Source organism: Anastrepha obliqua, chromosome 2 (genome assembly GCF_027943255.1).
Source record: "Anastrepha obliqua isolate idAnaObli1 chromosome 2, idAnaObli1_1.0, whole genome shotgun sequence".
NCBI lineage: Eukaryota > Metazoa > Arthropoda > Insecta > Diptera > Tephritidae > Anastrepha > Anastrepha obliqua.
In genome coordinates this window covers 133,327,500-133,341,618 of record NC_072893.1, presented here as the reverse complement: position 1 = coordinate 133,341,618, position 14,119 = coordinate 133,327,500, and the positions used below count along the sequence as shown (strand labels likewise).

Here is a 14,119-nt window from a genome sequence, read left to right as displayed (position 1 = left end):
TTGATGTTGTTCCACAAATGGAGGGACCTACAGTTTCAAGCCGACTCAGAACGGCAGATATTTTTATGAGGAGCTTTTTCATGGCAGAAATATACTCGGAGGTTTGCCATTGCCTGCCGAGGGGCGACCGCTATTAGAAAAATGTTTTTTCTTAATTTTGGTGTTTCACCGAGATTCGAACCAACGTTCTCTCTGTGAATTAGGAATGGTAATCACGCACCAACCCATTCGGCTACGGCGGTCGCCGGGGTTTCCAATAAGAGGTGTTATTTTGATGTTCAAAGAAAAATGCTATTTTTTAATATAAATGATCGGATGTTTATTTCATTATAAAGAGAAAGATATGCCGTTAATAGTGGAAAATAACATCAACCAAATGACCACCACGACCACGCTTACAGGACAATATCCTTTTCATGAAAATTTCCATGACCGAATTTCAAAGTGGCTGCCCTATGTCCTCGATAGCCTCACGAATTCCATCTTTGAGGTCTTGAATCGACCTTGGGCTGTAGACCTTCTCTTTCACGTGGCTGCAAAGAAAAAAGTCACAAGATGTTAAATCACAAGATCTCGGTGGCCAATTGTGATCACCTTTTCGAGAGATAACACGGTCCGGAAACTTTTCCCGTGAAAGATCAATGGTTTCGTTGCTTGTGTGGCACGTAGCGCCGTTTTGTTGAAAACAAACGTTGTCCAAATCAATACCATTCAATTCCGGCCATAAGAAATCGTTAATCATCTCTCGATAACGCAATCCATTCATTCAGATCACCTCTTATTGGAAAACCCTTTAATAAAAAAAAAATCATCGTGCACTTAGCTATGCTCGTCACTGTATGTCAACCGTCTTCAACATCCAATGAAAATTCATATTTGCCTGCGATGACCCAGAGCGATTTGGTCTAAAGACCGGAGCTTTGTAAGGCTAACTTTAATTGAAACTTTTAGGACTTTTATTATATTTTCATTTTATAAACATTTAAATAAAAGTTACGCGCCTTATTTACAAAATTCTTCAAATGTGCGCGCTTCTGTTTATTTCGACTTATCTCTTTGATGGTTTTCCCTCAACCCTTGTCTCCCCCGATTTCTTCAAATAACTAATTGCCTTGTTATGCCAATACTCGAAAACGTACGCACACACACATACATATGATACCTTACTTACTTTGCTGATTGATAGTTGCCATTATTATTGCTGCAATGTTTATATTTTCGTTGTTTTTGCTTTGCCTGCGTTTTATCTGTCTGGCATTCCGATCGCAATATGGAAATTCATTTTGTTCAGAAATATGATTTATTTAGATAAAAAATATACCTTTTTATTAGAGTTTGTAATAAAATGTACGTACATTTTCGTATCTATTTTTGATTAAAACTAAGAATGAGGTAATGGTGGAAATTTTTTATTTGGTGGCGCATACTGATCACACCTTTCAGCGGTGATAAGAAAAAATATTCAAAAAAATTTCCACACAATTTTATCGATTTTAACCATATATTTTATGCTTACATTTTGTATAATTTTAAATTTAGAAAAAATTTGTATGTATAATTTTTTTTTGTCGATAGATTAAAAAATGGGCATTCGAACAGAGTGTCTGAAAGTAATTTTCCTAGAGAAAGCTATCAGGACAGCAAAACGGGTTAGATCTTTTTCCCTCAGTACTTGCAATCAAAGCGAACCTATACAAGGAATGTTTTGCGATCATTACTGACTTTTTCTTCAATGATCTGGACAGTTTGGGGACCGCCTGTTTAGATGGTTCCCAATGACTTCTTTCTAAAGTTGTGCGCAGAAGCAAATCTATTTTATGTCGGTGCAGCGTTTGGGATCAGGTCAAGGTAAAGGAAGAGTATTTTGCAAGAAGTTTCCCATTAAGCTCAAATTAAGGTGACTGCATTACAGTAGTGTTTTTCAAGTGGATGAAGTCGCAATCAAAAGAAGCAGTGGATAGGTGGCTAACTTCTATAGGGCCATGTAAAAGTTGCTTTTTGAATCGGCTACAAAAAGAAAGTAATCAATATTTTTTCAATCTTTTTTTTTTATTATGTATAACTGTTGTGAGGGAGGTAAATATTTACTCCGACAACCAAGCGGCAATCAGGGCTTTGGGTTCGTTGTTGGTAACTGCATGTGAATGTTTCGATATTAGGCTCGTGTGGTTTTCTGGTCACAGTTTTTGCTTTATAAAAAATTCATGACAGCCTCTCGCATTTCCTAAGGGGGCATAGCAAATTGAAAACGTTAAAGCAGTTTTTATAGAATTTATTATTTTTTGAGTTATGACGCTATTCTAGCAAACGAGTGTTATACGCTTGCGTGTTTGCAGTGATTCTTATTTTAACAAGTTTTGGACCTCGGACCCGTATTAAATCCACTAAGACGACCTCTCTCATAACCGTCGCATTCAGGTCTTCCCCGCTTTGATTACGAAAGTTCGCTTGGTCGGGTGCTCACGCTACCATTTAATCTTACTTATGCATTCCTGCGCATTACAAAACAATTTAGAAATATTTCGTGGGGATGTGTGTGTATGTACGAGTACTTTGCTTTGCTTTTCGAAATTAATTCATTCGAGTCTGAATTGACGTGTTGACCTAAGGCGTGTAGATCTACTTCTGATGCATATTGATTGGCAAAATTTGCTGATAACTGGAATACACTGTGCATACTGCGTCTATGTATGTGTGCATGTGGGCTTGTGTGCTTGAGTGCATACTCAACTGCAAATGCAAATTAAATGCTTAGTAAGGCGACCTCCCCGGATGAGTTCAATTAAAGTGATCCGATCACTTGTTAATCTTAACGCTATCTATATACATATGTATCTACAACAATCACACGTTTTTGCTTTGGGATCTTTGTGTTCGCTCTTGTTGTTGTTCATACATATGTATGCTTATTTTTGACGCGTTGGCTTACGTCAGATGTACGAGTGCAGCAAAGAAAATTAAAAATTCACAATAATTAATACTATGCGCACACTTACACACACATTAACACATTCCCATGCGTACATATACCCAATGAGATACTGTATAAATGTCTAATAAAGCAGCGTTTTAATAGTGAGAGCAATAGGCGTGACAATTACAAAAACATTGCGATGGGACCATTGGCGGCAACATGTGCCACTTACATCCATATAGATACTTACATACATACAGACGTATATACATATATACATTCTCACTTATGCCACAACTGCTGGAATTTAATTTATATTTTTTATTTGTAATTAACATCGGCATTCGAGCGATGCAATGCGGCTAAGCTTTATTTACAAGAGAAAATTGGATAGACGAATAAAAAAAAATGTATGTGAGTGAATGTATACATACATAAGTGCACACAAGCCTGCTGGAGTTTGTATTTAGATAAAATCAGCCAATGGCTTAATTAGTTTACAGCAGGTCTTGATCAAAGAGAAAATAATTATATTATGTTAGAGAAAATAATTATATTATATTAGACCGCAGGTGTACATGCAAGAGTTCGTCACCAACTACTTTGTTTGCTTTTTTTTCTTCCGGTAAAGGCTTCTGCGCCAACTAGATCTCGAAGTAATTCAATTTTATCACTCTGCAATGAAATTTTCCTAACAATCTTCAGTAGCTGCAAAGCGGGTTGCCCAATATGATCCCTTGAAATTTTCACAAACTTATATATTTATAGCTGTTGCTTGACTCCTTTCACCAATCCCTCGTTCCATTGCTACTGGCTGTAAGCAGATATTTCTTGGAATATTTCAATCAACACAGATTTAAAATGGGCTTACTCACTCTTCGTCTGTCAATCAAATTAAAAAAATCCCACTATACCTCGTTAAACAAAGTATCAAAAAATCGTTAATTCGAAAACAATGAAAATATTAAGTTTCGCAATAAGTATAAAAAATACAAGCTGTGGAAATTGACGTCGCTGTTTTTAGTGCTGCACCGTGCAGCAAGTCATATGGAAATGCAAAATTTTCTGCGATTTTTGGTTAACGAGTTTGCTTCCGAATTTGACAAATTGCAACACAAAAAATAAATAATAACATAAAAAATTATTCCCTAGCCCCACTGCTTCAGAGTGGAGCAAGTCTTATAAAAAAGGGGAATCTGTTTCGTAAAGCTGCACGAATTTTTGCCTCTAAATTTTACTTACTCAAAACCAAAAAATAAAATCAGAAAGTGTTTTGTTGGGTGTTTTTTAAAATGTTAATACAAAACAAAATGTTATTATAGTTGGCCATTTTCAGCTGTCAAACCATAGTTATCGATATCGATAGTTCTCATGCATCTAAAAAGACACCTGATATAACCTCGACCGCTGGTTTGTGATTTTTCAGTGACGATCACTGCAGTTAAAAATTTGTTTGTGCATCACATTTGGTGCTTTGAGCTACTGGCAAAAACGAGAACATTTTCTCTAACCCTATTAAAGTTTTCTAGCACTCGTGTGCCACTATGCGCCTTGACGTATGAGTTACCCTTATTTGGTGGAGTATACAACTTGTTACAGTGTTGTTGTTAGGTTTAGTTTTATTATTGCTATTTTATTGTTGCTCCATGGCGCTATATTTCCCAAGCTCAGTTGGTTACTGTTGTACTTGTAGTGCCTTCTGCTATTGTTGTTGCTTCTAAGGTATAGTTATATTTGTGACTTTTTTGTCGGAGCGCATTACACTACATATTCACGTACATATGAAAGTAGGTAAGCATGCCCATTTGTGCTCTCTTATGAATGCACAAAAATAGTAGCCATGTATATGTGTCTGTGCATAGTTTTTTTTGCATTTGCTCGTTTGCGTGTATGTATCACCCAAAGCCGTTTTATTAGCAATGCAAATTAAATGACAACATAAATTTATTGTGGTTGTTTTTGCAATTGCTGTTGTATTTGTTGGTTAATTTCTTCTCTGTTTCTGTTTTTGTTTGTGTTTAAATTTTTAAGAATTAGCGATTTTTTTCTCAGCTTTTTATGAGCTTCATTTCAGTAACTGGTACTGAGCGCGTCGAAAATGACGCAAATCGCGCAATTGTCCTACACTTTACCCCCTCCTCATTTTGTGTTTTTTGACCTTTCTCATTTTTTTATTGCTGTTAGTTGGCACTTTATTTTTTGCATTGATTGGTCGACACTTTTAAATTACCATAATGCGACTAGCGAGTAAATAGAGATCGGCTTTTTTGGGCATGACAAACCATTACCGTTTAATGGCGTGACTTTTAGTACCGTTGCAAAATGCGTGTGACTGCAATTTTGTTGTAAAAATTCCAGTGTCTAATGATTTCTAGTTTTCTTAAAAATAAACTTAAAGGGCTCTTTAATAAAGGAGCTAAAGGGCTCCTCATAAAATTCTCACTTAGTCTTAAAATTTAATCTTTCTAAATTTTGTTTGTTAGACCTGGGAATAAATTGAACCCGAGACTCAATCTAAAATATCTAAAAGTAATCTAGGAACAATCTAACGCTTTTCGTGCTCATTGGCAATATTGTTTTTACAAAATTAGAACACTTTGAGCATAATTTCTGCTGCCATATCGATTGCATAAATCTCGACTTTCAAAATATTACAATCGCCTGGTTGTCTACCTGTAAGCTTTATTAAAATATGGCAGCATTTTTTAATTATCTAGGTTTTTTAGTGTCTCTTTCATTTGCCGTTGGGATTCCTCAGTTACACTGCATGATTAAAGGCGAGTAGCAAGGAAAATAGTGAGTCTTCACATTTGGCTAAATTGTGCCATTGGCCTACCGCCGCTTCGACCTAACCTAACTTATTTTATTTTGAAAAATATCTAACTTATTTGTAGAAAAGAGATTTAAATTGAGCAAAGTATTTGATTAGGATTTGATGTTAATGTGAATTCTATGGATTTTTCCTTGGAATTCGTTCATAACTCTGGGTCTTTAAATTTAATTGTATTCCATAGAAGTGCACGCACCTCATAGAATGATACTTAATATTTATTGATATATATTTATTTATTGCTTGGACGTGAAACACTCATAAAAAACGCATATCGCATTAAATTAATATCAAATTCATAAGAATTTATTAAAAGCAGCATTAAGGCCTAGAAGCTTCGAGCAGATATGGGCAGCTCATTATTAAATTTTTGCTAAAAAACACAAATAATCTGCGTGGGTGGTAATGTATTTTGCTTTCCTTGTAAACTTGCTTACGAATGCAAAAAGTAGTTGACTTTCAAACAAAATTAAAAAAGACATCTAAATACGTAAATTCAATTGACTCTTTCTCTCCCGCTTTGCTTGGCCCTCGTCTCGCCTTTTGCATTGGTGATTTTTTGACAAAATGTCAACGAATTCTTGTAGCCAAAAATGCTCGTCCATTTATGGCGCGTCCACGCATTTTCAATGCAATGAAAACCGTTTGTATTGAAAATTTTGCAAGATCTCAATTTTTTCCTCTCTGCTTGCATCGAATTTTGGCAAGACGAGTTACGCTCACTGGCTGCTGCACCAATGCCACATAGCTTGTCGTACAAATGTCGCCGCCGCACCTCGGGTGATAAAATATTAGTGCTGCCACTTGTCGCTTGCCGGCTGTTGGTTGGCAGAAGAAATATGTCAAATCTTGTAGTATTCTTTGGAATTTGGTAATTTAATATTTTAGCGATGTTGCAATTTGCGCCACCGCTGCGGCTTTGCTATTGTCTTGGCGTTGCTGGACGCACATTCGAATGGCTAATAAGCTTTTATGAAGTTGTTAATGTAAATGCTTTGGATCTACGCAGCTAATTGCCTGCTGCCAACTGAGATTCCGTGTGCGGAGCTAAATTTTGAGTTATCGTTTATAATACGAAAAACAAATCTGCTTTGAAAATAGAAAACTTTAGCACTTTATGAGTCGACAAAGCTACATCAATGGTTAGTTTTCCATAGCTTGTAATCCTCTATAGTATTGGGTCTATTGATGCGTTCGCCTTCTAATTATGGTAACCATTAGGTTAGATTGGGTACAGTGTTTAAAATATGAGCCAAATTGGACCACAATTGAAAGTTGAAATGTGAAACACTATTGGTGTTTGAAAAAGGTCTATAAGCTGCTTAGGTTATTCCTCTACTTTAAGTAAGAGCCCTGCAAAATACGGTTCATACGTTCTGGAGGTTTGCGGGCTCAAATGGACTAATAAATAATTACTAAGCAGACAGGCAAATTTAAAAAAATGGTCGCATACACCCCCAACATGTTGACCTGAGGGCTCCACAGATTAATTTAAGATAGATAGATAGGTAACTGGGACGTATGGTCGGAAAACACGAAGTTTGTGTCAGATTTATGACTTCGAACAACACCTTGCCAATAAGAGACGGTTAACTGCCGGGAAGTTTTTCGAGTTGCACTTTTTCCTATATTTCATATGCCCTGATAAATGTGTATGTATGTGTATATATGGCTATGAATGTAGTAAATTATTGCCATTTGACTCACTGGCGATTAATAATACACGCACACTCACATGCAACTGCTGACTTTCCAACACCCCTTTGACGTTCGTTTTGCTTATCAGCCCTGGCAGAAAGTCTTCTCATGTTCTGAGTGAGACACTGTTAGATAAATAATTGTTGTGAGTATGCAAATGATTTGCGTCGATTGTGTGCGCCGTCAGTGCCTTTCCAATGCAAAATATTTGCTCTGCTCGGTAGAATTGTAAAAACCCGAAAATTGTTTTCCCAGTAAAGTCACTCGTGAGCCGCCGTGCGTTTGAGTAATGAAAAAATTAACCGTGAATTCTGAACAATTCCGATTTCCGATTTTCATTCATTAGCACTTCAGCAGAGCAACGCAACAGTACAATATTTTAAGATAGTAAACGTACGATGGAGGAAGGACGTTGAATTTGGGCAAAGAGTCGATGTTGTTTTCTAGCTAAGAACTAACGACTATTCAAAAATATTTTTGAAAATATAAACGGGTCGGTGAACTGAAGACAAAAGTGAGGTAGAGTGAAATCAGTGGGCGATTTTGGTGCGCGCGTGTGTGTGTGACAATGTCTTTGTGCGCTTATCCGCAAGTACGCATTTACGAGGATTTCGATAAAATGAGCGCCAAAGAAGTCTACTACAACGAAGCCGGCAACAAAGTCACCGTCAAGCTGTTGCACTTTCCCGACGTGCCGCCCGAGGAGGTGGACAACATTAAATTCGACGATGACGAATATGCCGAAGAGGCCGTCGAATTGGATCATTCCCTTTGCAAGGAGTGCTGTGTAGGCGAAGATGGTGTTGACATTAGCAAAAACTTGGTGAATGGGCTGCCACACTTGAAAACACGCTTTAACACTTTAGAGAATGATGATGTAGAGGAGGAAGACGACGATGCTGAAGTGGAGGGTGAGGGCACGCCATATGATGAAACCGTTGAGCGCGAGGCGGATGAGCAGTCACGTCCACATTCACCAGCATTGCCAATTGCTTTGCAGTCCCACTTGCATCATCTATACCACCACCATCACCATCAACACAATGATCAGACGCTTGCTCACTCAGTGCCAGCCAAAAAGAGCTATCGCAAAAAGACCGTTAGCAATCAGATACATTCGCGTAAATACAGTCTCGCCTTTGCACAGGCGCATGGTCTGCCCATTACTGCGCCGCCCACTATAATGGTGCCGCCACGTTCTCCCGCGGCCAATGAATTCGGTGGTTGCGCACTGCGACGTCAGTTACAACTGCAGCGTCGTTCACCATCGCCACAGCAAAACTTGTGCCCCGGCTATACGCAATACTCCAAGTCGTTTCTCGAAGTGCCGCTGCCGCGTGACTACGGGTACGCTTCCAGTGATGATTTGAGCTCCGAATGGGACTCCGATGTGCCGATGGCATCAGCGGGTCGTAGCCAGACGCAATTGAAAAAGGTGAGTGTGTAGATTTGTAAACGGTGAAGTTGGAAGAGTTAGAAGCAAGGCGAGTGGAGGAGTTCAATATCAGTTATTACTTATGTGAAAATTTCTGAGTGTGACTCGAGTACGGCTTTGCCCTAGATATGTGAAACGAACGTGAGCGTAACACGTCATTTGTGGCCTTTGAAGGTTTTTAGCACGCTAATTGCCGCCAATTGTGTGGTCACGATTTTTCAGGAGTTCTTTGCCAACAGTTGCGCCCACAGCTTCATCTGAACTAGCGGCGGTTGATCCAGCAGAGGTTTGCGGATTTTTGGGATGTCATTTATACTTATCGACATATATTTACTTAAATAAAATGTTTTAATGGCATCCAAATATTTAATTTTCGTATTTTTTTGTGAGCTCAACTTGAGAGGTTTAATAATAAAACGGCAAATTTAATTATTCCTATTATTCGACATAAGTTAGAAGTCACTCTTGACTGAGCCTGGTCAACGTTTTATTTTATATTTGCTTTTTTGCAACTTGCTTTCTGCCCACTTTAAAAATTAGTAAAAGACAAGAGCTGAAATATTTACGGTGTTTGTACGAACTTCGTAAATTTTTGTTAATAGTCCGTATGCCTACTTTTAACAAATTTCCTTTGGTTTAATTTTCTCGATAAAAGCCTTACCACTCAAAGGAGTTCGAAATTTTACACTTGAAAAATGTTCAACTACTTCTTCTCCTTCTTGAAGTGATTTTGGCCGAGCTTAACAAAGCGCGCCAGTCGCTTCCTTTTCATGCTAACCAGCGCCAGTTGGATGGACAGGAGGTCTTCTTCTATCTCCGCTACCACCAGCAGGTACCACAATGGATACTTTTAGAGCAGGAGCGCTTGTTTTCATTCGTACGACATGACCCAACCAACGAAGCCGCTGGATCTTTATTCGCCGCACGGTATCGCCATAAACCTCGTACAGTTCATCATTCCATTGCCTGCGATACTCGTCGTCACCAACGTGCAAAGGTCCGAAAGTCTCCCGCAGAGTTTTTCTCTCAAACACTCCAAAAGACAGCTCATCGTTCAAGCTTCTGCGCCATGCCATGCAATGCCATAGGGCATGATGAGGAACTTATAAAGTGTTAGTTTTCTTCGTCGAGAGAGGACTTTACTACTCAATTCCCAACTTAGTCAAGGTAGTACTTGTTGACAAGAGAAATTCCCTGTTTGATTTGAAGGCTGGCATTATTGTTGGTTTTAAGGCTGATTCCTAAATAAAATAAGACTCTCACTACTTCAAAATCTTAACTGCCTATAGTAAGGTGGCTGCCGATATGCGAGTGGACCGACTGTTTGTTTGATGGCAGGAGGCACTTCGTCTTGCCTTCGTTCGCCACATACCCATTCGCATAGCTTTTCTATTCTGCTTTAAAAGGCAGAACTAAGATCGCCATTTTAAGGCTGATGAGGTTAATATTATCGGCATACGCCAGCAAATCTACGCTCTTATAATAAATGTTGCCTTTGCGTTCAACTATTTATTGTACTTCATGGAAATTTCCATTGCTCAGATATTCGCCTAATATCATCCCAGCAAATTTTATTCAGAAGTGCGAATACTTTTTCCCTCATTAATTCTTTTCATGTTTATGGTTTTGCTCTATATACACTATATACATTTTACAGAAATTCTTTCTCATCCGAAACTTTGTACATTTATTAACCGACATTTCGCCACGCGCCTTTTTATAATCAAAATTCAGAGCTTTTGCCCCAATAACGTGCTCCGTGATCCGCTTACGCTGAGCGAGTGTCTGTTTTCCACCACGTCGGTTTTTAAGCTGTTGCGCACCTCATATGAATTAAAGATCAGTGGGCGTGTTGTATGTAATTCTTCAGTGAAATACGCCGCAGAATCTAAAATACAATTATCTGCTCATATATGCACGAGTGTTTCGAAGTCGCTGCCACAGCACTGATCAACTAGTTTGCATGAGCAAAGGCATAAAACGCGAAAGTCAAATCAATAAATATTAGTAGTGACGTCTTTACAGCCAAGCGAAAAATGTTAGTAAGCAGCTGAAGGAGGGAAAAGAGAAGTTGTTTAATCATATCAATTCTGTGCTTTCGTTGCTTAATTATTTATCTAATCTAAATCAGCTGTTTCCACAACACTCGTATTAATATCGATCTTCTAAAGGTCAATCTTTCTATCTTCCTGTACACTCGTCGTCCACGCTTTAGTATTTTACATGGCGCTATGATAGGAAACTTTATTCCGCGGCAGTTTAGTGCAAAACCACTTTTTTTGCGAATCGGGGAGAGTTCATTGAGTCGATAATTGAATAATTTTTCATGGGACCAGGTCGCGCTTAGCAGCTGTTGATAGATTTTTGAATTTGCTTTCTTTTATGTCGGAGTGAGGTTATGCAATCTGATATGCGCTTGAGTCAATGTTGGTCTTTCGTTTATTTGAAGTCCAACAAACAAGTTAAAGTTAGATTTATTAAAGGCAATACATTTGGTTGTTTTCAGCCGTCGCTTCAGCAGCCCACCATCCCTCTCTGCTGCCAGTTAACCTACGCCCCTGTTGTCCTATTTTTTTCTCGTCCAATGTTATTTGTGCTCCATATTTGCATTGACTTTCATTCCATATTTTATACGCTTACAAGATGTACACCACAAATTTGAGGAGAAGCTTGGCCAAGCATGCAGCAAAGGTAGAATTGTCGCGGCTGGAAAATATCGTTGTCGTAAGGAAAAACATCAAAGAGGAGCTAGAAATGCGCATGCCGTCAACAGCACATACGGGGTACTACAGGGTAGCATTCTTGACCCAATTCTGTGCCATCTTTTTATTAATGACATAGAAAATTGTTTAACGCACTTTAAATTTCTGCTCTGTGGGGATGAGTGAACACATTTTTAGCAACATTTCCTGTATATAAGATATTCTGTCTTTACCGAATGATTTCAATGGGTTGGAAAATTGGTGTAGAAGAAATTAATAAATACTTAATATCAAGAAATGTTTTCTCATAACTTTTTCTAGAAACTTAAACCTCATTAGGTCAACTTATTCTCTTTTCGAAGCCAACATTCCTGACGTTCATAAATATATGGATCACGGTGTGATGTTTGTCTGAAGATTTATCTTTTTTACTTGCATTAATTTTAGTATTTATTTCTAAAGCTTAGTCGGGATCATGCGCCCAAAGACGTCGCTCTAGTAACTAATAATAATACTCTAATCTAGTTATAGTAGGGATTTTAAAGATTCGTAGGCGGCCACCGTAGCCGAATGGGTTGGTGCGTGACTACCATTCGGAACTCACAGAGAGAACGTAGGTTCGAATCTCGGTGAAACACCAAAATTAAGAAAAACATTTTTCTAATAGCGGTCGCCCCTCGGCAGGCAATGGCAAACCTCCGAGTGTATTTGTGCTGCCATGAAAAAGCTCCTGCCGTTCGGAGTCGGCTTAAAACTGTAGGTCCCTCTGTTTGTGGAACAACATCAAGACGCACATCATAAATAGGAGGTGGAGCTTGGCCAAACACCCAGAAAGGGTGTACGCGCCAATTAGTATACTATATATACCCGCTTCGCTAGACGATAAATTCAATGATTTGCTGAAAGAGAATAAAATTAATACGAAACAAAGCAAATTCTTTGATACAATTTCATTCGAACTTTATTGTAACACTTTTTGGTAGACAACGTTTTTGGTTTTTTCATCTTTCGCGTGAATAATGACGATGGTTTGCCAACTCGTGAGCAAGCTACATACAATTGTCCATGAGAAAAAATTGGGTATTCTAAATTAATACCGCACATTTGTAGAGACTGTCCTTGCGCCTTATTAATTCTCATAGCGAAGGCAAGGCGAATAGGGAACTGCAAACGTTTGAAATCGAATGGTAAATCCGCCGGAATCAGTAGAATTCAGGGTATCAAAATGTCTTCTCCTTTGTACTTCCCTTTCAAAATTGTTGCTTCGATAACGTTACCCATTAGCTTCTTCACAGCGAGTCTGGTACCGTTGCAAAGTCGGGGCACATTACTATTGCGCAGCATAATAATCGGTGCTCCAATTTTTAATCGTAAATTATGAGGTGGTAAGCCTGGCAAATCGAGTGAGTTTAAGAATTCAGTTGGATAATTTACGACCTCATCTTGATCAGTAATAGTGTCCATTGACTTATACGCAACTATGTCACCAGGTATTTGATCTAAAATAGCTGAATTTATATCATTGACGTCCTTATTTTTCCCAGCTAAAATTGCTCTTTCGCTGAGTCAATCATGGTTTTTGTAATGTTGAATTATGTTTGGAAATACATACACTCTGTATCAATGCCTCTTTAGACTGTGCAAAAGTGCAGAAATTGTTAGGCAATGTTATTATTCCTGTTGTTTTTGAACAAAGGTTTATTTTTTTTGGTTAAAAAGGGTTTTTTGAAGTTTTGAAAAACACTTCGCTCTAACAAATTTCTTCTCAGTTAATTGCTGAAAATTAAATATTTTGAAAAAAACTATTTTTTTTTAATTTAACGTTTTTGAGAAAATTTTGTTCTTGAAAAAATTTCATACTTTTGTAAAAGTTTAAATTGATTTGTTAAAAAAGATTTTTTTCCGCTTTAAAAAACACCCCCTCAAAAAAATTTATTCTCTATTAATAGTGGAATATGAAATGCTTTGAAAACACCATTTTTTTTAATTTTGTTTGGTTTTCAGAAAATTTTGTTTTGAAAAAATTTCATACCCTTGAAAAAGTTTTATTTTATTTTATTTGTTTAAAATTTTTGAAATTTTTTTTTTTATAATTTTAGAAAAACACCTCTTCGAAGAAATTTCTTTTATCTTTTTGAGGAAAATTTGGTTTTGAAAAAATTTCATGCTTTCGAAATTTTTTTATTTTACTTTATTTATTCAAAATTTTTTAAAACAATTTTTTTTATAATTTTCGAAAAACACCCCTTTGAAAAAATGTTTTCTATGTGTCATAGTGGTATTCCATTAACTTTTAGGATTATAGTCAAATACTTACAAATATCTACGCTTTCACAAATAGCAACAATAAAAAAATTTCCTCAAAACCAAAAAATTTACTTTTTTTCTAAAAAAATTCTAAACAAACAACGTAATAAATTTAGAATTTTGTGTTCACGAAAAAACAGTATTGTTTTTATTGTATTAACTGAAAACCAAAATGTTGCAAAAAATCAAAACAAAACTAAATTATTTTTTTGTGTTCATTTGGTCCATATGTT

At 37.2% G+C, this 14,119-nt stretch overlaps 1 protein-coding gene across 5 annotated transcripts in view; it reads left to right on the top strand.

The window, feature by feature from the left end:
* The window catches only part of LOC129239144 (inositol-trisphosphate 3-kinase A-like), a 43,396-nt gene that overhangs the window by 15,390 nt on the left and 13,887 nt on the right, over nt 1–14,119 (top strand). For 2 of the 5 annotated variants that reach the window (XM_054874467.1, XM_054874470.1), the window contains exon 2: nt 7,789–8,877. The exons of 1 other annotated variant lie outside the window; for it this stretch is intronic. In XM_054874467.1, coding sequence (XP_054730442.1) covers nt 8,011–8,877 — 867 coding nt within the window. In that variant the 5' untranslated portion in view covers nt 7,789–8,010. The remainder of the gene's footprint in view (nt 1–7,788; nt 8,878–14,119) is intronic. 2 more of the 5 variants (XM_054874469.1, XM_054874468.1) reach the window with 2 other exon arrangements.